This window comes from Gavialis gangeticus, unplaced genomic scaffold (assembly GCF_001723915.1).
Source record: "Gavialis gangeticus isolate Ggan-Ray unplaced genomic scaffold, GavGan_comp1, whole genome shotgun sequence".
NCBI lineage: Eukaryota > Metazoa > Chordata > Crocodylia > Gavialidae > Gavialis > Gavialis gangeticus.
Window position 1 is genome coordinate 32,215,702 of NW_017729033.1, and position 25,313 is coordinate 32,241,014.

The window sequence follows — 25,313 nt, forward strand, 5'->3', positions numbered from 1 at the left end:
CCCATGAGATGTCTGGGTAACTGAAGTCACCCATGACAACTATGGTCCTGGAGCACGCAGCTTCAGCCAGTTCCCGGGCGAACTCCTGGTCAGCTCTTGACTTTGGGTGGGAGGTCAGTAGTAGACTCCCACCGTTGTGTTCCCTGTGCCATGTTCCCCACAGATTTTAACCCAGAGCATCTCCAGTCATCCACCCTGGTTGCCAACATCAGCTTGCAGGGATGCGTAGCTTTCCTTAACACAGAGAGCTACACCCCTGTCCCTTTTATCTACTCGATCCCTCCTGTACAGGGTATAGCCACCTATACCCATGGTCCAGCCATGGGTAGAGTCCCACCAGGTCTCCGTTATCCCTATGACATCATAGGACGAGTTCCTCCTGCTTATTCCCTAAGCTCCTGGCATTTGGGTACAGGCAGGCAAGTGTCCCCTTGGGGACTCTTGCCTTGCCCACAGATTGTACCAGGGCTGAGGCAGGGGTGGGCTCCCTTAAGTGCCTTGGCCTTCTGGCTTTGCAATGGTTGCTCAGAGGGCCAGCAGAGGCAGTAGTCCCCCCATCCCCCAGCGGGCTTAGTTTAAAGCCCAGTGGAGCAGGTCAGCCAGTCTGGCTGAGAAGACCCTTCTCCCCAGAGGAGAGAGGTGGAGGCCATCCCTTCCCAGCAGCTCACTGCCTCTATCGCCAAAGAGCGGGCTGTGGTCATGGAAGCCAAAGCCTTCCTGATGACACCAGCACCGCAGTCTTTGGTTAACTACCTGGATCCTCCTCTCCCTCCTCAGCCCATACCCCGAGACTGGGAGGATCGAAGAGAATACCACCTGTGCCCCCAGACCCTTTAGCCCCGCTCCCAAATCCCTGTAGTGCCTCATGACCAGGCTGGGAGCGCTCCGAGCTGTGTCATTGGTGCCCACATGAATAAGGAGCATGGGATAGTGGTCTGTGGGCTGGATGAGCTTAGGGATCTTCTCTGCAATGTCTCGGATGTGGGCCCCCGGGAAGCAGCAGACTTGCCAGGCTAAGGGGTCGGGGCGGCAGACTACCCCCTTAGTCCCCCTCAGGATGGAGTCTCCCACAACAAACACTTTACGTTTTGTCTTGGGGAGAATGGGGCTGGTAGCTGCAGTTAAGCCTGTGTTGCCTGTGGGAGCTGGCAACTCAACAGTCTCTGCTGGGGCTGCAAGAGTTTCGTACCTGTTGCTAAGCTCCGGCGGGGCAGGGGCCTTGGTGCGGTGGGCCTTAGGACCACCTTGGTCCATCTCCCTCACTGGACAGAATGGGAGGTCCTGGAGTCCTCCCTTGTCCTGGAGGGAGACGGTGGAATTAATTCAGTGAAGAAAAAAAGTTTTTGATATAGCATCAGTAGCCTGTGTGCAATGAATCAGAACCCCAAATTAAGTGCTTAAAAACATGCTCCATTGAGGCAGTTCAGATTGGGCACTCAGAAACAGAGATAACCAAAATTGCTAAATACTTTTGAAAACCTTGGCTGTAAACATTTCCCCAGTTGTGGAGGAGACAGCCATTACTTTAGAGAAGGAGAATGCTGTTGTGCAGCACAGCAGATGGGAGATGGTGCAGAGAGTTTTGAGGGAGAAACAAAAGGAACATAGTAAGAAATGGGAAACAGAGGTAACAGTACAGATGGTACAAGCTCAGATCTTCTAAAGATAATGAGTGCCCAAGTTTTTATTATTGTCTGATTAGTTTTATTTCGTTAGTATTTTTGAAATACCAATTGCCCATCAAGAAAGACATGGGGGTAGCGGGGCAGGCAGGGACAGAAGCTTGTGTCTGGCCCCCCTCCCTACCCCCCCGCTCAACTTCAGGGCTGTGCCGGCCCCTTCCCACCCTGCTGCCATTGCAGGGCAGGGCCAGGCCTGGCGGCCCCCTCCCACTTATTGCCATTTTGACAGGGCCTGCCCCTACATTGTTGTGGGGCTGGGCCCTGCGCCCCCCACTCTGCTGCTGTTTTTGGGGACAGGCCTGCTTCTTCTCCTGTCTGCCTGGCCCATTTTCACCTGCCTCCCTTCCCTGTGAATGATGGGGAGCCACCTCCAGCGAGCAGGGCAGGGTCCCCTGTGTCCCCACCATCATGGCGGTGCTCCGCCATGCCACTACCTCCTGTCTGAATGCTGTATTTGCACTCTGATTGGTTGGTTCCATCAGCCAATCAGAATGCGAATAAAGCGTTATGGACAGACAAACAGACAGACTACAGCTTTTATATTATTAGAATATTCTGTACTTCTTGGAGGGAAAGTGCTATGTGCAAAATCTAAATGAATTATTCTTAAATACATTTTGTTTAACACTTAGTTCCTCTTAAATGTGATAGCAGACATACAGGATTCATCATTATGTATTCATTAAGGACTCTGACTATACAGCAAATTCCACAGAAATTCATCCAATTTCACAGTTTTTGAATCTGGAATGTAATGATGTCATTCCATCCCACTGTAATTATGTGATTCTTACAATAATCTCAGCTCTGCAAATGCGCGCGCGCGCACACACACACACGTTTGGCAAGCTGAAAATTAGCATTTTCAGACATTACTGATTTTATTAGGATTAACCAGTAACCAAAAGAATAATTTGGACAGACTTTGTTAAATTGGATTTACATAACTATTAAACTTGTAGCAAGAAATTAATCATTTGAAGGAGCAGAGAATAATTAATACACAGAAAAACTGGGCAAAGATTAAAAATAAATTTGAGATTTTTTTATTTGGATTTACTAACTATACTTATGGTGAAAACTAAGAGAGCTGAGTCATTCAATGCTCCTCGCACACACATGGACAAACATGGCCTCATGCTTCCATGTTTGCAGCCCCAGCCAATATGGTTTACTAGTTTCATTAAAAAGTTTCCATATACAACTCTAAACAACAGCCATACAATACTTTATTTTATAGTAACAAAAATTTAGAAAGCCTTCAGTGAAATATGATGAAGCACAAGCAAACAAAAAGGTAACAAATAATATTGCCTAAACCCACAGCAAATTGTGACTCCATTTATGTCATCTGATTTGCAGACATTTCTCAGCGTATAATTTGGCTTCAAGATTTCTACCATCCAAGTTTCTTCAGCATATTAAACAAAATCAGCTCAAAACCCTTCTTTTAAACATTAGAAAATCCACTTATTGTTATAACTCTTACAAAGCATACTGAGCAGGCTAAAGCAGAGAAGAATTTTTGTCCTACTCTGAAAGTACTTGCTTGTAATGCTCCTTTGATAGCTGTGGTTATTTTAATGTATGACTGGTACTATTAGAGAATCAGCTTTCACATGTTACCAGCAGGTGGTATTATGACATGATACAGAAAGTTATTTGACATTTAACATGCAGCAATATTATTTTTCTTTTGCAAGCTGGGATGCCCATTTAATTCCTTTACTCATTTATATGATATGCTCTTACAACTGTATCGAAAAACTATGATTTGGCAAGGCCTTCTTTTTTCCAATTTGTGAAAGCATACTTAGGGACACATTCATAGTTACCCATTACACTTAGACCATAATAAATCTGTGGAATGTTAAGCAGGATTAAAGTTAGAACATGTTGTGAGCAGTCACATGTTGAAGGTTAATACTGTTTCTTGCCTGCACAGCTCTGATTTGACAGTAGAGGTCTGGTAAGCAGGTCAGGAGCTAGAACACATTGGGTGTGTACCCATGTACTAACTTTCTAACAGTTGGGTCAACTTAATTTTTTTAAGTTGACTTAACTGTCAGAGAGTGCACACATGCGCAGCAGAGTCTACTTAAATGCGGTGCAAGATAATACACCTTTGAGACTGCTACCATGTCAAGGAGCTCTACATATGTATGCTCTGATGTTGCTTAAGTCAATTTAGTTAACTTGGCTTATTTTAAGTAGACTTAAGACATGTGTCTGCACCCATAGGCTTTTTCCCTAGTCTTAGTGAACAGGTGGGAGAGAGGGGGACTGCAGCATGAAGCAGCCCAGAGATGGGAGGCAGAGAAGTATGGAAGCTGTGGCTTCCCTCCGCAGGCCTCCTTGGTTTCCTTTAAAATCCTGTATGGCTATGTACAGCATTTTTATGTCAAGGTTAATTTAAAGCATTTTTATTGGAAATGAAATAAAAGAAAAAAAAATAAAGACTCCCTCATCGGTTAATGAATTGTGGGTTGTGGGAGAACACAGGTAGCTCCCTAGCCAACCCCAGGCAAATGGCCCTATCCTTGCCTGCTCTAATGAGTCTACTGGGGAAGGCTGGGTGAGGGGGGAGCTGGGATCAGTCGGGGTGGGGGGTGCGGAAATCATGGAAGATAGTAGGGGGGCTGCTGAGACATTGGAGGCTATGCATTCCCATCCTGGCCACGGCTGGGGGAGTAAAAGGGGGCTGGTGAGTGCCAAGTCCCCAGGCCAAGCTGAATTCATGCAGCTGGCTCCACAATAAGGCCTTCCAAGCCTGGGACTTCCTTCCCCTGCAGCACAGCTCCTGTAGGGAAGGCAGCAGGTTTCAGTGCCTGAAGTTTCTCTCCTGTGCTGGGCAGTCCTGGCAGGGAAGCCAGCTGGGTCTAGCATGTGGGGCTTCCCTCCCGTGCCCGGGGAGCGCAGGGGCTGCACACAAGTAGCAGGGAGGGCCAGTGATACAGGCAGCGCAGGGGAGAGTGCACCTCTCATTGCGAAGTGCAATGCTGGCCGAAGCTGCGCCCCACTGGGTACCTGTGCACTGAGCAGTGTGTCTGCTGATGCACTGTGGGGGGAGTGTAGGGGGTTCCCACACCCCTGCACCTTCTCTTGCACACCCATACCCTGTCACCACTACCCCCCACATATACACAACCCCCCAACATACCCTATGCCCTCCACACAACAGCCACACCCCCCACACACCCACCTCCTACCACACACACACACACACACACACACCATGCACACACCACACCATATACAAAACTAAGAATTTATTTTTGAATTATTATGTAACCACCTCTATATATACTATGCAAACACAAATCATGACAAAATATTTTCTGTAATAAAATTAAAATATATTATAGTAGGTGTTTGACTTTTAGCGTATGATTTGTTTTTTTTTCTGGTTCTAAGATGGCAACCCTCCCTCCCAAAAGGAGTATTTCCAGAGGCAAGGCGAAGGACTTCCAGTGGCAAAGGTCAGGGGTTGGGGTGGGACTTCTGACCCCAAGATAGCAATCAGCGGAGCAGGGCAACTGCTAAGGGGCAGGACTACTCATACAGCCCTTGACAGGTCACCAAAACTCTTTAAGCAGCCATCCAGCTGAAATAATTGCCCACCTCTGTTATAATATCTGACTGTTATGAAGAGAAATCAAACCAGTAGCTTATATTTTGTATTAAGCTTATGCTTTTTTATGGCTTACTTTTCTGTGGCTTCTATGTGCACACAATATCTTATTGTTCTACTCTTTTCTATTTTTCCTTGATATCTATTGATCAGATCTTTCCAGTCTTCCCTTCCATACATATCCTGTTATCTATCCTGCATTTGAACTGTCCTGCTATACTCAGAGATGTCACTCTACATTTATAGTGACATCAGAGAAGATAATTGGACCAACTGTCCTTATGTGGTTATTGGTTCACAACTGCATAAAAAGAAAGGGTACAAGGAAAGGCAGAAAAATGGGGGAGTAGAACTAGTTGATCCCATTGTCTACATTATCTTTTTGGATTTATGCTACTGTAAAATAGTCTGGAAGATTCACTTTATCCTTCTCCTTGTTATAAGCTTTAAAATAGCCTTTTAAAATGTATTTTCCAAAGACTTATACATTTGAATGTCTTAAATACTTCATCTCTTTCACAGACCAGCTTTTACATAATTCTATGATGAGACAAAATCCACAGCAAAACTTATAACATTATATAGGATGACTTGATTTAGTAGGAAAAAGGCTTTCAACCTACATTTCTGATGTTAATATATTCTGTGAAGATAAGATTGTATAAGAACATAAGAACTTCCATTTACTGGGTCAGGCCACTGGTCCATCTTGCATGTGAAACATCACACAGTGACAGAGAGAGGATGCTGAAAAGGAGAGTCAACAGGGTACAACCAGGGTTTTGTCTAATCCCTTTCTGAATCTGGCTAAACTGTCAGCAACCAAAACATCTTTTGGCAGTGAGTTCTAGACTTTAATTGCATGCTGTGTGAAAAAGAACTTCCTTTTGTTAGTCTTAAACTTACTACCTACTAGGTTCATGTTGTGACCCCTAGTTCTTGTATTGAGAGAGACAGTAAATACTAAATCCTTAATGACATTCTCTTCACCATAAGTATTTTGTAAACTTTTATCATGTCCCCCTCAAGAATCTCTTTTCTAAACTGAACAGACGTAACCTCTTTGGATGGCTTCATATGGAAGTCCCCCAACACCACTATTCATCTTTGTTGCCCTTCTCTGTGCCTTCTCTGCATTTTTGAGGTATGGGGACCAGAACTGGGCACAGTATTGAAGGTGTGGACACACCATGGATTTATAAATGGGCATAATGATATTCTCCATTTTATAAGATTTAATGGTATAAGACTCCTGCATTAGAAAAGCTTCTAAATTTGAAAGTGTAGTCTCTTTGACTGCCCATCTTTATCACTTTTTTGACTCAAGAAAGCTATTTCGAGTAAGTTGGTTCCTAAAACTTATTTCAGCTACTAAATCACTGGCAACTGGGTGTTGATATCACTGCTTTTATGATGACAGCTTTGCCTTCCACTTCAAAATCTTCCTTTATTTTGCCAACCATATCCTTTACTGCCAGATTACCAATAAACTCGTTCTCAGAATACGTATGTAAAAAGTGCTGTTGAGCCATTATAAGCACTGATCATTGCAATTAAATAAAGCCCAAACGTTATGCCAGCTTCTTAAAGAATCTTTCTGTTAAATTTGCATCAAATTTTATCTAGTATGTTCTGGTCTTGGGAATCTACAGTTTTGTTTTCCTTTTAAAGCAGCAGAATTACCAAATTCAATCCTTGTTCTACATAAGAAAACACAGTCACTATGAACATCTTACGAACATGATGGGTCACACAGGTCTTTTGGAACAGTCTGCAATATAGCCTTAAGTGTCTGTGGCATCCAGTAGAGTCCTAAAGGACAGAAACTGCCAAGCTAGATGATGAATTATAGTTTTATATTTTTAGGTGTTAATATGAAGGCAGAGGCAGCTCCAAAGTGCAACTAACAACTGGGAAGTGATCAGGTGTCAGATTTTTGGGTCAGAATCTGGACAGAGTGCCAGCATGGGTCTAGGCATTATTTACCTGCTTCACTCAGGTGCATAGCTCTTAATTCACCCTCTACAAAGCACTGAATTTCAGCTCTGGGAAATCATTCTCATCAAAAGCCAGGCCAAGGAATGGCCCCGTTTGGTTTGCATTTTTTTATGCGCTTTCTCTCGGCTTACTACTCTGTTTACTACTCATAAAACTGCATCGAAGAAAATGCGGAGAGTTTTGCCCAGGTCTAACAGTGTGACACAACACAACATATACTAAAAACATCCAAATCCAGAACACTATCAAAACAATACACTGTCCTCTGTGCATACACACATCTGTCTCTAGGAAGAAGATGAAAGAGAGGATTAACCATTCATGACAGTTGTTAGTCACATCATTAAATGCACTGATGGAAAATATTACTATAGTGACAGCATGAGAATATCATACATAAAAAGGAAAACAATGAATAGAATAGTATTCATGCCAGAAAGAAAATTAGCTCTTGAGTTGGTTGCAAATTAATTACTACATTTAGATGATGTCTCCAGATAGTCATGCGATCTGTTAATTCTAAAATGTGCTGATTTGGTACAAGAGCTCAACCCAGCTAAAAGGAATGCAAGAATCCATGTGTAGGTATTTTACAAATGAACCAATGTGTTTAAAAACTGCAAACCTACAGTCTTGAGCAGAAAGCCAAGGATTCTTCCCTTTGACAACCCAAATTATGATAGCTGCAAAATTCTATTTTAATCACCATGGAAATAGGAATGTAATAACTATGAAATAATCAGCTCTTTAAGTCACAGATTAACAACAACACGAAGCACACATGTAACACATTTTTTCCAGTATAGTGCTTCAGAAGAAAATAGCCATTGAACATGATTCATTTTCAAAACAATGCTTTATAATGCAGTTTTGAAAGTTACTACAACATCCTAATCCATAATTAACTTGTCAAGCTCTTTTTTTAGACCTTATTTAAAACTCTTCGCTTGTTTTAAAACTCTCCGCAGAACTATTCCAGCTTGGTTCAGGGTACATACAACCATTCTACTGAACCACTGGAAGTCTAGTGGTTTTGTTTCCCTGGTTGGAAAACGCACCCAGCAGAGCACTGTACAAGCATTTGAGGGTTTAGTGAGTGCTGCACAAACAACCTGCCTTGCCAATGGGCCACAGCCAAAGGGCTCCCGTGCACGCATCCCATTGTGCTTTGTGGGCTCCTCTGGCTCCTGAAACTGCCAAGAGCAGCTGAGCGCACAGGGCAGCCCTGATTGGCGGGCATGTGCATGCTCCCCGGCTCCTGTTCAGTCCCCCCTCCCTCGCTTTCTGCTGTGAGACTTCAAGATAAAAGCCTCTCTCTTGTTAGTTCTTAGTAGAACTAACTTCTCTCACAGGAGCTGAGGGACCCAGGAGCGGTGATGCCTGCTACCTCCTTGTCCTCTTGCATTCCTCTCACTGGAAACTTAAGAAGATTTGTTGTGGCTGTCTTCAGGTAACCCAAGGGATGCTACTTCCTTTGTATACACTCCCGCACAAGGCTCCTTACTGGCGTATATGGGACCAAGCCTTATGGGTCCGGCTGATCATTTTATGAGACCAAGGAAAATGAGGCCCTACTGAAAGCCATGCAGTCTGGGATGCTCTGGGATCAACTCCTGACCACCGATTAGCACTCCAGGTTCCCTGAGATGAGCAGGGCCTGGTGGGAGCTGATTGTCCTGGGCAGCTGGGATGATAAGCAATGGCTGCAGAACTTGCACATGTGCCAGGGCACATTCATGGAGATGGTTGCTGAACTGACTCCGTATACTGAGCCACCACTTTCTGTAACTATGTCTCTTCACACATCTCCAACCTAACCTTCCTATCTGCCTCCCATCCTCATGGTGGGGCATGGTAAAAGGAACCCTAATGCCAGTCTCTGCTAGGTAGCCTTTGTATTCTGATTAAGTAAAGCCTTTATTAGTTTTTTGCAGCTGGAGGGATGCATGTTCATGGGGTCGCCTGGCTGGTCTCAGCCACTGGGAACAGTTTTTTAATCAGCGTCCAGCTGGACCCTGTCAGTGTGGACCTATCAGTGTGGAACGCAGACCTGGGCAGGGGAGAGGGCGCAACTATTGATGGAGGTCTAAAAGGAGATGAGAGACAAAACGAGGGCCAAAGTCACAGAGACAAGAGAAGTGAAATTGTGGCTAGGAGTCCACAGCCAGAGAGGGATGAGACCTGGGCTATGGGCTCACAGCCCAAGACGTGTTAAACCAGGGCCAGGGGTCCACAGCCCAAGAGGGGTGAGACCTGGGTCAGGGACTCACAGCTCAAGGGGAGGGGAGGCAAGACAGGGGCTGAAGCCTGGAAGCCCAGTCTGGCACAGGAAACCTAGGCTGAGAGGGGCCCAACAAGAGACAGCTTTTGCCTCAAAATGATAACTGGGGACATCTGTGAAGCAAGGGTGTGGCTATAGGGGCAGAAGGAAGCCACAAATAGCCCTTAAGGCAACAAGTGCCCTGGGGGGCATGGACAGGCCAGGAAGGCCCACCTAGTGGTTGAGGGGCAGGACTGGGACCAGCAGAGTCTGGAGGGACCTGTTGGCTGATGGACAGATGAAGGCTTGCTCTGGGACCCTAGGGCAGCCTCCCTTTTTACAAATTAACTAATTACATCAAGGCATGGCAAGCCAGGAAAAAGGGAACCCTGGGGCACCAAACTTGCTACAGGCACACAGTTGCGTCAACATCATCTCCCTGCACCTCTGGAGTACAGTGCAGGTCTGGTGAAAGAGGCTGGGGTTTTTGGCCCCAAAGGAGACAGGAGGAGTAGTTTGCTTTATGCTTGGCTGGAACAGTGGAATCCAGCCTGAGTGATGGACTGTCTCCCTGGAGGGGAGGGACGGACAGAGCAAAGCATGCTGGGATAGCGGAAGGCAGCATGGTGGCTCCTATCAGTATGTGCGTAAGCATTCATTTTCCCAGTAGAAACTCTACTGGGGTACTTCTACCTCACTGGAGTTGAATGATTTTTTTATGGAACCTGCCCTTTTTGTTCCTGTAGAAAATGTGTTGTACACCTCAGACTTCTCCTGGAGGAACTGCAATTCTGCTTGTAAAAATGTAACATTTATATGCACCCTCAGAGATCCTGACCAAGGCTTCAGACACAAGAACCTAAAAATCAGGCTCTCGTACCAATACCTAGACACTCCACAGCTTTAATTGAAATCAATAATCAGTTAGGGCCATGCCCAGTGTTTCAGGAGGGAATATTCTCAGGCATGCCACACCAACCTGCTTCCACATGCACATGCCAAACCTGGGAATGTGGCAATGAAACTGTCCTGCACAGCCAACAGATCTCAGGAGTGGTTGCAGCATATGGATGGATGGCTCAGGAAGATAAGGGTATATTGGAGCTTCTCATCCTAAATGAATGTGGCCTAAATTTAAAGTGGGCTTACCATCTAAAGCCTATTCAATTACATAAGCATATAGGTTTAATTCAGTTACTACAGAAAAGCTTCACATTTGGTGATCTCTTTAGCAGTGAGGCTGAGTATGTATATAATGAGTGTCTATGGAAAATGAACTAATCTTTCATCCCTCTAGATAAATCCTGCCAGGTGAAGACACAAGGGTAGTTTGGGAAAACTTTTAACACCACTGACCATGCTGTACTTATTCCATAGAAAACGAAGGAATTTCAGGTATAAAGCAAGCTAGCAGCCAATTCACTGCATAAAAAGATAATGGGAAGAGAGAATAAGCATAAAAGGACTGTTTGCTGTCATAATATTTATCAATTAGGCTATGGAAAAGCATGTATTCATTGCCAGTGTATGCCCATTTCATATAAAAATAAATGCTATAGGGAGAAGAATATATAAACCATACCTTTTTCTGCTCTGTGTATGTCATGCCTTTCAAGTAAGAGATAGCGAGGACTTTCAGGAAGGAAAGGCAAAATCCCAACTTGGATCACTGAAGGAACAATAATCACTCCAAATAAGTAAGGCCATAGAGATTCCTACAAACAGATGCAAATATGATAGTTAGTAAAGTTTTTCCATAGTGAAACAAAGAAGAAAAACAGCTTTGAGGCAAAAGCTGTCTCTTCTGATCTAAACAGGTTAAGTAGACAGTTTAATATTTCTTCCTGTTCAGTTTCATCATGGATTGTTAGACAGCCTCTTAATATTGAATTAAATGGGCCACAAACAGACCCAATCACAATGCCACTCATTAGTTTAGAAAGAAGTACAATCATAGTGGCTATGCAATACTTCAATGGCTGCTGTATATCAGTCACATCCAATTCTTTAAAAAAATATTTTGGACCACCTAATACACTTCACACCTTAGGAAATTATAGAAATTATATTTGGGAAAAACATTTTAAAGCATATTTTCTATATTTCTAGTAATCAAACTTGAGGCAGACAATAGGACATTTCTATGCTGGAGTCATGACAATGGTCTCAATCACATCATTCCTATGCCACATGTAAAATTAAGATAATACTAACTAGAGCAAATCTGTGGCAGATCAGGATTTCATGCTTGCCACTATGAGGCATACAGTAATGATTCAGAAATTCACTGACAGTATATATGAAACTCAGATCTTCCTTTGTCAAAACATCAAGAGTTTTGACTTCAGTAGACTTCAGATTTCACCCTAACCTCTACTGCTTTAACTAAAAAATACATCGCCTTTGCAGTACAAGACCTATAATACAATTTAGCAGTCCCAATTCCACCCAGTATAGAGAGCAAAAACATAATTGATCATTAGAGGTAAGTGGGAAATTATTTTCCCAGCCTGTCAAAACGCTCATGATTTTGAAAGCTTTCCTGTTTTGCAAAGAGAAAATATGAACCTTTTTTCAGAAAAGAGAGAGACAGAAGAAACCAAACCATAACAGTCAATCAGCAGGTGGCTAGAGCAATGAGGGAGTTCTGCTGCCTGACCTGAATTAGAGAGAACCCAAATGTGAACTGGGTCTCCCATACCCCAAGTATATATGCCTTAATCACAGGGCTACTGGTGTTTCTGGAGGAGGTTTCCGTCTGGTTTCTAACTGAAATTATATATATTATATATTATACACTTAATATTAATATATCAATATCACATAATGAACTATATATTCTAGTATCACTACATTAACACTAATGTATTAATATTTGACATTAATATATTTTACATATTATTTATAAAAATAAATATATATTATTTATATATAAAATGTCATATATTATTCATAAAATATTTATTATTTAATTTATTTTATATATTTCAGCAGAGACCTATGCTGAAAATTTTGCTGAAACTAGCACATTTCAACTAACATTTCAGTTTCAACAAATAAGATTTTTTGGGGGAAAAAAACATCTTGACATTCCAGGCTGCATCAATTACAATGCTTGCCCTTCTCTTCACCTGCCTCAGGGTCACATTCTGGGATCACTCCATATAAACAGAAAGCTGGGGCAAAATGATACACTAGGACTAAGACTTTAGATTATTTTTAATTAAAAACAGGATATTATTCTTAAAATTAATAGTGTAGATAAATTTACTCTAAAAATAATTCCTTTCTAAAAGAAGTGGTTCAAATAGTACATGTCTAGTACTATTATTATTTGTTTTTTGATCTCAAACCATTAACAGGAGAAATAATTAGTAAAATTACCATATCCCTCGCTATGAAATAATTTATTCTGATTTTTCAGTAGGTACCTTTATTTTTAAAACTTTCAAATGGATTAAGGATTATGTTTTTCTTTCTTTTGTTTCTCAAACATCATTTTTCTTCTCAGACAGAAATTTAACTCAATATTTTACATCTATACTCCATTTCCTAGTTTATTTATAACTCTTTGGAAGAGTGGATTAGAAAAGTGCCTTAATTCTAAGAGTATGATTTTACTGAAATATGCACACTGCATTATGCATGCATGATTTTCACCAGGAGTTTGAAAAGCTATTGTATGCTATTTTAATGTGGACTTTCCTTAGCAATAAGACTCATAATGACATAGGATGCTACACAACATGACTATGAACTGACAGTCTAAGAGCATTAAACAGTAGTAATTATTAAAGTACAATTGTTACAATCAAATAACAAACACAAATTGGTTATTTTAAGACATTTTTACAAAGGTTTCAGTGAATTTCATTAAAGATTCCCCTAAAGCAAACAAGAACAATAATATACCAGAATAAAGTCTTCTATTAAATTGCAGTTGAAAACAAAAACTAAAATAATACAAATATATTAACATTTTCCTTCCATTACAGTAGCTTCTGAGCACCTTCATGCTATACATTGAGATCTTGGCTACAGGAAATCACCAAGGCCAGGAATTTAGCTAACTTTCTGGAACGAGAAAAAGAGAGAGAGAAAGAAGGAGAGCAAGAGAAATAGACAGCCAGACAGACTGAAAGAACGAAAGCTGGATATTTCAAGGATTAATCCATGGGTTGTCAACCAGGGGTACGCATACCCCTAGAAGTACTTGGAAAGGTCCTAGAGCAAGGGTGGGCAAAATGCAGCCTGTGGGCCAGATGCGGTCCACCAGGCCATTCTATCTGGCCCTTGGGGCCCCTAAAAAATGTAAAAAATAAGTATTTATCTGCCTTGGGCTGCCTGTCATGCAGTCCTCAATGGCTTGCCAAAACTCAGTAAGCGGCCCTCCACCCAAAATAATTGCCTGCCCCTGGCCTAGAGGGTACACGTGGGCAGGCAAGGATGGAGTGCCACCACCCCATGCCGCCACCTCCCAGGAACAGGGCTGGGGAGAGGGCAGGGGGAGGACAAGGACTTACCCCTTGCAAGTCACGTAGGTGCCACCCAGCCGGCCGGACACCTCCGCTTTCCCATGGCTGGTCTCACATGCGGCTCTGTGGGTTGTTGATGGGCAGCGCGCAATTGGCCGGGTGCGAGGCCTACCAGCAGCCTGCGGAGCTGCACGTGCAACTGGCCATGGGAAATCAGGGCGCAGTGGCAGTGGTGGTGGCAGCGTGCAAGCCCCACCCCCCCATCCAGCCACCACCACCAGAAGGGGTACATTTCTTTAAAAAGGTTGAAAACCCCTGGATTAATCAGTTATCATAATTAATGTTAAAATTCTGGAAGGGATATTAAACTGTAGTTCATCAGGACATAAGCCAAACTTTAACTACCGGAAAGTAGGATGACACCTTCTATGAGGGCAATGTATTCCACATCTGCTTACTATGGGTTTCATACATCTCCTTCTGAAGTTTCTGGCCTCTGTCAGAGACAGAACACTGTATCAGACGGACCGATATCTGATCCAGTGTTATAATCTCTGTTTTTTTCTTGACCCTGATGTAAGAGCAGAAGTATAGAAGGCCATATAAGGTTTGTGGACTATAATTTAGTAATAACAGACTGAATTTTAGCAACAAAAAATGTAAGATGGCTATCAAGGAAAAATATATCCTAAGAGTGAAATCTGTCAGATTGGAATAGTGTCACAGGAGAAGTGTCCAATCCATTGAATCACTTAAAATTCAACATGACAAAGCATTTAGAAGAACAATCTACACAGGGACTGCTATATGGAAGATGCCTTATACTGGCAGAGAGATAAACAGAGTGACCTAGAAAGACCTAATTTCTATCAATATCAGGAATTCATGAAATTCAACCAGGAATTCATGCTGCTACTTATAAAAAAACATACCAGAAGTATAATATCAGAGCAAAGTGGAAATTTTGTTCACCAACCCCAGTTCTTTTATACTAAAATCATATCTTTGTAGACACATTATGTGCATTGTGGGTGCATTCACTCTAAGGGAAACCCAGTCCTTTCATGCATAATCTGCATCCATATTATGAGAGCTAGCATACATATTTGGGTATTAGATTTAAATTTACTTTCAACATTATCTTTGACATTTGATTAACTTTGGTCACAACACTCAATATGTTTTTTGTTTAAACCTAGAAAGAGACAGCAAACCTGGGGAAAATACTATTTCATGAAAAGGATTACAATAGTTTACAGAAAGTGTAACAGGAAAATTTGAGTTTGCCTCTGCGGAAAGAGACAGGAGGTGATAGTGTCTCTCTACTCAGCATTTGTTAGGCCTCATTTAGAGTATTCAGTGCTGTTTTAGGCTCTACATTTTAAAAAGAATATGGAAAAGTTAGAGAGATGGGTGACAAAAATGACAAAGTGCTTGCAAGGTAAGTTACATGAGGATAGGTTGAAGGAGGTGATCATGTTCAGCTTGTGAAAAAGGTGCTTAAGAGGGGACATGACAACATGTCTTCAAATACTTGAAAGTTGCCATAAAGAAGTAGTAAAACATCTTTTCTCTCTTGCTGCAGAGAGCAGGACACAGACTTGTCTGGAAGTTGCAGCAATGTAGGCTTAGACTGGATATCAAGAAAAAAATCTTCACTGTTTAAACAGTGAGGCAAGTGAACAGACAAGTTCGGGGAGTTTTTGCATCTCCATCATTGGAGGTGTTCAAGGGGAGGCTGGACAGCAACTGGTCAGAGATGATCTAAGCACAGCTATGCCTATGTTCTACTATGTTTTTCCCCATGTTTCTGGGCATTGCTGGTTTCCATATGGGGCTGGGAGGGGACTTTTACACTCCTGCTGTTATGTGTATCAGAGTTGTTTTTTTTAACCCTTCCTCAGAGACACTGGGTGTTGGCTGCAGACAAGACTGGAGACTTTGACTGGGGTGTGCCAATGCTTCTGCTGCGACTTAAAACAAGAGGTTCTTGACTATAGGATCTTTACCCTCTATTCAGGGTCAGACTAATTGCAATATTTTGGGAAGGAAGTTTGCCATATTTGGGGAAGGAATTCCTTTCATAGGGAAGGAATTTTACCCTATCATCGGATTAGTATAGACCATGGGTTTTTTTGCTTTCTTCTGTAGCGGAGGCCATGACCCTCTTCAGCATATTTCTAACAATCTTTGCAGCAGCAGGACATTGGTTGCCATGGTCCCCCTGCTTTACGTGTGGAAGATTAAGGTGTTATGTCTTGTGTTGTGTCAGGGTTGACTGTGTAGTTTTGCTAAGGTGTCAGATAATGGATTAGTATGGGATCATTTGGAAAGGGATGATCCTGCCTCAGGCAGGGAGTTGGACTAGATAACCTATAGAAGTCCCTTCAAGCCCTACTTCTCTAAGGGAGTGTTTATACATGCCTCTTTTAAGTGGGCTTAGCCTAAAATTGCCATTTTAAGGTGCATTAAGGGCATGTGTCTACATGTGCATACCCTTAATACACTTAAAAATGGTGATTTAAAGCTATGTGAGCCTAAATAGCCAAGTCACATTAGCGCACATGTAGCTGTGTTAATGCGCATAGTGCATCTACACATGCACTAATGTGACTTAGCTATTCATGCCTAAATTTAATGTGCCTCAATGTGCATTAGTGTGTCTGCATGCATCTAAATTACCTTAATGCACCTTAAGAAAAGGCACAAGAAGTTTAGTCATGTGTAAATACATATGTAAACATGTCCCATGATTCTAAACTATTTAGGTATATGTCAAAAAAAAGCAAGAACATGATTTGCAACACAGCCAGTTCTGCTCTCTTTCTATGCCTAAAATATCTTATTTCCAAATTTTTCATTAAAGCTAGGGAGAAAAATATTAGTAGCTCTCACATGTCAGCACTTCCACACTGTCCCATCACTGGCAAGTCCATTTCATTTCAAATTTGAGACATGACTCAGAAAGGTGTGAACAGATTGCTAATCTCATGCTCAAATGTCAAATATTTTTTAAGTGCTTTACTTAAAGCACTTAACAGGGTAGAATGTTTGGCATCTTGCATGGTTACGTTGTAAAGGCATCACACTATGCTTTGGGATTTACTTTTCCATCAAGATGGGTCATGAACCAACTCACCATCTCTCAGTAAGGCTCACTGAAAGTTCTTTCAAAACCATTTTTTGCTATGAAAAAATTAACTTTCTGATGGAACATATTTTTCTTGACATTTGACTGCTGTCCAAGGAACATTTTGAATTTTTGAGGAAAACTTGAACATCTAAAACCTGAAAGCTTCTTGGTTTTCAGCCAAAACTCAAAACATTTCTATTCAGAATTTTATGCCTTTATTTTCCTCAATGGGTCATATTCCTATATGGGCCACAGGAGTACATCTCTCATGGTGCACTACTGTGATGGGATTACTAATAAGGGAGACTGAAGAGCATTACAAGAAATATTATCCAGTCATGACTTTTATGGAAGAAAATGGAAACATGAGGCTTCCATTCAAGGAATTCTCATAAGGAATCAGAGTATCATTTCTAAATGATTTTTTTTCAGTCTTCCATTGAAGGAAGGGAGTGGGAGCAGGGTTTTCCAAAGCATCTACCTTCTTTCTCTCTGTGTCCATTATTTTCAACCTGATAAGTGCTATAAGTGTGGCAAGGTCCATTTTTTTTCTCGGAAACATGTAGGCAGAGAGCAATTTGAAGAGAGGGCCTAATTTTTATGAGAAGCATCAGGAGATGCTAGCCATCCAACTCTGGTAGAAGGGCAATAGTCTAGTTGCTAAAGTGGAAAATGAAATGGGGCTGTCATTTTAATTGCTGTAAGGAAACCATAAGTATAGAATAGCATCTGCTAATGAAATGACATTGTTTATAAGACAAAAGAATATATTAAAAACAGCCCTTGTGACTAGTTGTTTAGCTCTGTGGGCAGAAGCACGTATTTCCTTTATTTTGAATCATCAAAAACGTATTGGTGTTAGTAAACAGAATGTCCATTAGTTTCCCAAAATATTGAAAAAATAACAGTCCCCTAAAACCCTTCCTAATTTCATTTAGCCTGTACTAGAAGTATCTAAAATAAAATCTTATTTTTGATCGGCACCTTGCATTTCTTTTACTTTTTTTCCCTTAACACCAAGGACACTTGTGCAAAGGAGAAAAAATAATTGCTTTAGTCCATTATCATTATTAATATTCTACCTGTTTAGGAAGTTTGTCTACAATAGACATTTGCTCTTTACTAAACTTCCCATACCCTTGAGGAGTTGAAATTCACATTTTTTCCCCTCCAAAAAGCCAACACAGACTTTACAGTAAATATCATACCATGACAGAATTATAGAAAAAAAATCAATTTTACCATACAAAACTCTGATCTTCCTGTGTTTCCTCTACAGGGGAATTATTCTATTTTTTATTACCACAACTTAGAGAAGGGAGGAAAAAAGACTTCAGTGAAACTACTCATCTAAGACAACAATAAAGATACCCTCACCTTCCATCAGTGAATTTTAATGCATACGACTTTTATAGTTCATAGAGACCTGCCCAGTCTATTGTTTTCCCTTTAGACTAAAGACTTTAGCCTTTTCTACAGGAAAATTGAAACGATTATATTTTGTTCCTCTTCAAAAAGTGTACTTGTTAAGATTTTTCCTTGGTATTGACGGCCTAATCAATATTCATTGAAGTCATAGTTTCATAGTTGGTAGGGTCGGAAGGGATCTGAGCAGATCATCTAGTCCGACCCCCTGCCATGGCAGGAAATAGTACTGGGGTCAAACGACCATGGCAAGGTATTCATCCAGCCTCCTCTTAAAGACCCCCAGGGTAGGAGCCAGCCCCACTTGTCTTGGAAGTTGGTTCCAGATCCTAGCCGCCCTAGGAATAGGAACCTTTCTGTTGACTTCTGCGGAGAGGCTGAGGGAACTGGGTTTATTTAGTCTGCAAAAGAGAAGACAGAGGGGATTTGGTGGGCAGCATTGAACTACCTGAAGGGGGTTCCAAAGAGGATGGAGCTGGACTGTTCTCAGTGGTGGCAGATGACAGAACAAGGAGCAACGGTCTCAAGCTGCAGCAAGGGAGGTTTAGGTTGGGTATTAGGGAAAAGTCTCTCACTGGAAAGGTGGTGACACACTGGAACATGTTACCTAGAGCGGTGGTGCAATCTCCATCCTTGGAGGTTTTTAAGGCTCCAGAAAGCCCTGGCTGGAATGATCTAGTTGGGCATGGTTCTGCTTTGAGCAGGGGGTTGCTGCAGAATACCTCCTGAAGTCCCTTCCAACCCACATTTTCTATTATTCTATGATTTCAGCAGACTCTGGATTAGATTTTGAAATGCTGCAAAATTACTTGTGTTTCTGCTTGCTTCTCTCCAGATTTTTAGTTTCCTTACCTCTAAATAGGACATTAGGAATAAGCAGGGAGCCTTCCTCCCTTTTTTGTGTCTTTGTGACAAAACTTTTAGCAGAATTCACAGATTTCATTAAGATCTGACAGGCTCATGCCATAAGAATCTCTGCTGTGGCCTTGGACTTGTGATGTATCAGCTATCAACTGTGTACTTTAGTGCCTGTACCACCCCAGCAACAGAGAGCCTAACAGATGGAAAACAGAGATTAGCTCAGAAAACTACATTTGGAAGTCAGAAAGTGAAGAGAGAAAGTAAGAAACTAAGTTAGACCTTGTAAAAGAAATTAAAACAAGCAACAAAAAAGTTTTAGCCATATAAATAAAATTAGAAAAGAAGTGAGACCTCTTTGCAGTGAGAAGAAGGTTAAAACTAAAAATAATTTATTCGTTTCATAGTTTCTAGGGTCGGAAGAGACCTGAGCAGATCATCTAGTCCGACCCCCTGCCATGGCAGGAAGAGCACTGGGGTCAAACGACCCCAGTAAGGTGGTCATCCAACCTCCTCTTAAAACGCCCCAGGGTGGGAGCCTGCACCACCTCACTTGGAAGCTGGTTCCAGACCCTAGCCGTCCTGACCGTGAAGTAGCGCCTCCTGATGTCCAACTTAAACCTTCCCTCCGCCAGCTTGTGACCATTGTTTCATTTTTGGCCTTTGCATACCATTTTAATTTTAAACAATGAGGACAAGGTAAAACGGAGACAGGACTGGGAAAACAAGTGCAGAGAAACAGAAATTACCATATCTGAGGTAAAATTAAAACTCAAAAAACTTACTGAACTTAAATTGTGAAGGATGAAATAATCTCTACCCCAGTATACTAAGAAAATAGGCACATGAAATTTACAAGTCTAGTAGCAAAGATTGTTAATAAATCTATCAACCTGGGAAAGGTGTTATATGCCTAGAGAATAGCAAAGTAAGTACCTGCAGTAAAGAAAGAAGAAATTTATCTGAGCAACTACAGTCTTGTTAACTTGACCTCAACAGTGTACAAGGCTTTTGAAAAAAAACTAAGGAAAGCATAATTAAAGACCTGAAAGAAAAAAGCATAAGATGCAATATAGGATTACCAAAAGTAGATTGTGCTATCTTGTCTTAATACCTTTCTTTAACATTGAGTAAATTTACTGAAATGTGCCAAGTTATATAAAAAACCTCAGTTCACACTGAATTTATAGACAAGGAAACTTCATATATCTGAACATCAGTAAAGTGGCTGATGCAAACCAACATGAGAATTATTAACATGGGGCTTAGTACAGGAATCATAAAGTAGCCAAAGAACTAACTAAGAAGGAGATCACAGGGGAACATCTACAAATACATTTGATCGGACCTAAATTTACTTTGGTGTAAACTACTCTGGAGTAACCATTTTTGGGCAGGCATCTACATACGCGGGGATTAGGCAGAAGATTTGCTGTTCTTTGCACTAAGTTTCCTGTAGCCCTGCAATGGGCCCCTGCTTCCACTGGAGGGAGCTTGAGGCTTTCCCTGGGTGCTAGCCCAGGAGCTGGCAGGGAGCACCAGGCCAAGAGACAGCTTTCTCCTGGCCCCAGGGGGATGCCTGCTGCTGGGGTGGAGACAATGTCCCCCTGCCCCAGTAGCAGGGAACTCCTGGCCCTGTCTCCCTGATCAGGGGACTTGGAAAGAGATGCAGGGAGAGGCAGGTCCTAGGCCCCCTGCCCTGATCCACCAGCGAGGCTGCTAGTAGCTTGCTGCTAACGCTTGTAAAGCAGGGCAGGGAACAGACTCCCCTGTCCGCACCAGCAGGGAGCTCTCAGCACCAGCTCTGTGACCATGGGGCTGGTGCTGGGAGATCCTTATCTTCCAGTACTGGCCCACAGTCATGGAGCTGGTGCTGGGAGATAAGGATCTCCCAGCCCCCAACTCCCTGATAGCGATGGTGGAGTGAGGGGCTTGAAGCTCCCTGCTGCTGGGGCAGGGAGACATAGTACCCACTCATGCTCCTGTGGTGGAGCCCGCCCCAGCAGCAGGCAACTCCTGGGGGTAGGGAGCCATCTCCTGCCCCTTGACAGATGGCTGGTTGGGAGCAGATTTTACTCCTGGCCAGGTGTTTACATGAGTGCTACTGTGACATTACTAATTTGAGTAAGTTTGCTACTTGCATTTGCAGGTGGTAAATTTACTTTGGATTATGGTGGGTTACTATGCAATAAGCATGTGGATGTGTAGACGCACGTTTACTTTGCAGTAAACTATGATAATGCACAGTTAAATGTCTTGCGTAGATGTGCCCAATGAGTGGTGCTGAAAAGGGAACTATTAAATTGAAGTAAGTTGACTACAAAGGTCCTCAAAGGTCAGTCTGGGGACTCAGCACAAATTTTCATTACCTAACCTGACAGAAAAAGTGGAGGTATGTGGCTGAAAGCCAGGAGACATATCAATATACAAGAGGATTGAAATGTCATACAGGGGACAGATGACCTCAAGTAACACAAGTCAGAAAATTTTTAATAGCATGCAAAGCTAGAATACACATCTAGGGAAGAGTTTCCCAACCAGGGTTCTACCAGATCCTTTTAAGGGTGCCATACAATACTATAATTGTTAGATATGCAAACACTTGCATGTAATTCACAAGATTAACCCGCAGATTTCACATAGGAATCCAAAAACAGGAGGTACTAAGACCACTGCACAGGTATCTAGCAAGACCTATTCTGGAACACTGTGTGCAATTCTGATAACCTGTGCTCAAGGAAGTTGAATTTAAACCAAAGCTGGTGGCAATAAAGGTTGCTATGATCATCATGGAAATGGACAGCCTATTTTAACGAGGGGAGACTAAAAGAGCTTGCCTCGTTTAACCTAGCAAATTAAACAGTATAGAGAGCAATCATATGCTTTCCCAAAGTACATCAGGTGAATAAGCTGCAAGGAGGGAAGATTTATTTAAGCTAAAGGAAAATATTGGCACAGAAACATTAAGGTATTGTACAAAACTGTCCATAAACAAATGTAGCTGTAAATTAAGTGGTTTCTAACCATCAGAAGAGTAAGGTTCTGGACTAGTTGCACATAAGCTAAACAGAGGTAGCATTAGTTTGAAATAAGGCAGAAGGCAGGGCAGGGTAGCACCTTAGGGCAGAAACAGACATCACCACACAGAAGTTGATCAGCTGTGGTGGGACATAATCTGCTTTATTGGGCAACAGACACATTACCCTTTGTATGGTAATGTAATCAGGACCCCTGCCTGATGCAGGATACAGGGCAATGTGTTCCCTTGCCAAGGGATTCCCAGAGTCCCTTGATGGGCTCTGTCAGGTCAGTGGAGGAGGCATGGGTCAGTGAAGGTCCCAATTTGGAGCAGCACAGAAGCATGGGGTGGTACAAGAGCTGGCACTGGAGGAAGCCAGGGAAACCTCAGCACCTTGTGCCTCCCTGCTGGGACCTGTGCTGACCTACGCTTCACATGAAGACATAGGTCAGTGCAAGTCCTAGTGTGGAGGCACAGGGCACCAGGGATTGCCTAGCCACTGTGCTCCCCCCACCACCAGGACCCATGATGACCCTTATGAGGCATGGATCAGTGTGGGTCCTGGCACGGAGGCATGGGGCACTCAAGATTCCCTGGATGGCACTCAAGATTCCCTGGATCCTGTTCCTCCATGCTGGGACCTAGGCAGGCTCTCTCTGCTTACAGGGATGCACCCTGGGCATCTCTCTAAATGAATGCCAGATAGGTAATCTGGGGGCTTGAGGGGCCTGATTCTACCCAAGTTCTGCAGGATTGGGACCCTGCTGTCAGAGCACCTGCCTGGCATGGCAGCAGACTGTAGCTACTCTGTGTTTCTATTATACACCCTTGTTTTCAGCTGCTTGAAGCATTGCAAAAACTAACCATTGATTTCACCAAATTTTTCACAGTGGATATCTGTTTGAGGCTGATGTTTTTTGGAAGAAAAATGTAAACATGGTTCAGTCATTTCTCATTTCAAGATAGAGGGAAAACACATTGCTCTGCACCTATTAAAGAGTTCTCACAATCATTTTGTTGAGAAGCTCTAGCACTGCCATGCTTTGGAGCAGGGGTTAGTCTACTGCTATGGATCTACCTTCTGTTCTTTCTGTAAAAACTTATTCAAATTTGCCAAGTTATATAAGAACCTCAGTTCACACATATTCGTAAGAAAGCATATAGCTAAAATGCTCAATATATTCTGCTTATATTTAGTATCCTCCAACTCAGGGGCAGCAGGGCTTTCACGCAACTGTTTCTCATGGCTGACAGTTCAAGTACTGTGGGACACAGGAACTCAGGTGAGCTAGACTGTCTCCTTTGCTTTTTGTGCTTCTCCTGCTGGGGCTCAGGCAGTAAAGAGAAGAAAGCAGACTGAATGGAACATGAGAGGGTAAGCAAGATGGGCAGAGAGATGAAGAGCCAAAGTAGTTGAGGATAAGGGACCCGGGCACAGGGCTGGATGGGCTTGGTAGCTTCCAATTGTGAAATCAAAGGCAAGTGGGAAGACTGGGACAAACAGATGAATAACATCAGGAGAAGCAAGGAATAGAGGCATTTAAAAATATCTACATTAAAAAAATAGTTTCATATTTTTCTTATGTAGTGCACAGCACAGGACAGTCTCAAGTGAGAAAATAGTTAATATTTTGTTTTAATCCTTATCATTAAATGTGTGGTGCTGCTGCTTATGCATATGGCACGTGGTTCAAATTTTGCTCTAAATGCTAACTTTTCTGATTCATTTCCTTTTGTGTTTCACAGTCACATTCATCACTGCAGCAGTTGAGCATTTCTCAAACAATCTTTCTGATACAAAACAGCATAATTATGTCCTTTCCACAGATGGGGAAGTAACATGCAAAGGGGTTAAAGATTAAAATGCCCACTAGAAATGCCCACATTTTATATAGCACTTTTTATGTTGAAAATGCAGCCCCCACTGATTTTGACTGAAGTTCTCAGCACTCAACACCTCTGTACATTTCAAACTACAATTTTCTGAAGCTGGGCATTCAAAAAATGAGGTCTGGAAAAGAAGCACCTAAGCTAAATACCAGATAAAACATCCAGCTGCTTCTTTCCCAGACATGAAAAGTGTTCAAAAGAGAGTCTAATATCTGCCCCAGCTTACTGCTGGTTCAGTAAGAACCAAGCAAACCTTCCTTCTCCAGAATCTTTTGTGAATTTCTGCTGATTTCACAGAACAACTTCAAAAGTGTATTTTTAGCAAGTCAAAAATCTTGCTAAAAATATATGCTATCATTCAACAAAATGCCTGTATGCTATTCTGTACTGCTTGGCCACATTTATTGTAATTTAATTACACAGTATGAAAAGGGAGATGTAATATTATAACACAGCATGAAAAAGATAACATCAGGGAAAGCCGCTACTTGTCTTCACAACTGAGATTGGACTATCAGGCTTACTGAGCAATTAGGTGGTGGCTGAACAATTCAAATGGCTTTCTTCCATTTAAAATGGGATTAAAAAAGGAAACAAAGGAAGTCACAGATAAAAATACTTATAAGACCTATTGCTTAAGATGGGAGTTATAAACATTGCCAGGTGCTGGGACACCAAGGAGACAGACTAGTTAATATATGAACTTTTCCTTCTCACTTGCAATAGGAGAAAGAAGTGCAGGCCCTACATAATTCTTAACCACTCTGTATTTAAAAAAACCTCAGTTCCCACACAGTTAAATCATCAACTCCAGCCTGAATTTGAAAATTTCAGGAGTGGGACTTCAAGTTAAGAAATTGTTAAAAAGGATCAGTGAGCCATGAACTACTCCTGAAATCTTATTATATTATTTGAATAATATAATTTATATAATAAGATTTC

The 25,313-nt window shown here is 42.1% G+C and overlaps 1 protein-coding gene across 3 annotated transcripts in view; it reads right to left on the reverse strand.

The window, feature by feature from the left end:
• The window catches only part of SLC2A9 (solute carrier family 2 member 9), a 232,864-nt gene that overhangs the window by 93,569 nt on the left and 113,982 nt on the right, over positions 1-25,313 (reverse strand). For all 3 annotated transcript variants that reach the window (XM_019526606.1, XM_019526607.1, XM_019526608.1), the window contains one exon: positions 11,154-11,286. In XM_019526606.1, coding sequence (XP_019382151.1) covers positions 11,154-11,286 — 133 coding nt within the window. The remainder of the gene's footprint in view (positions 1-11,153; positions 11,287-25,313) is intronic.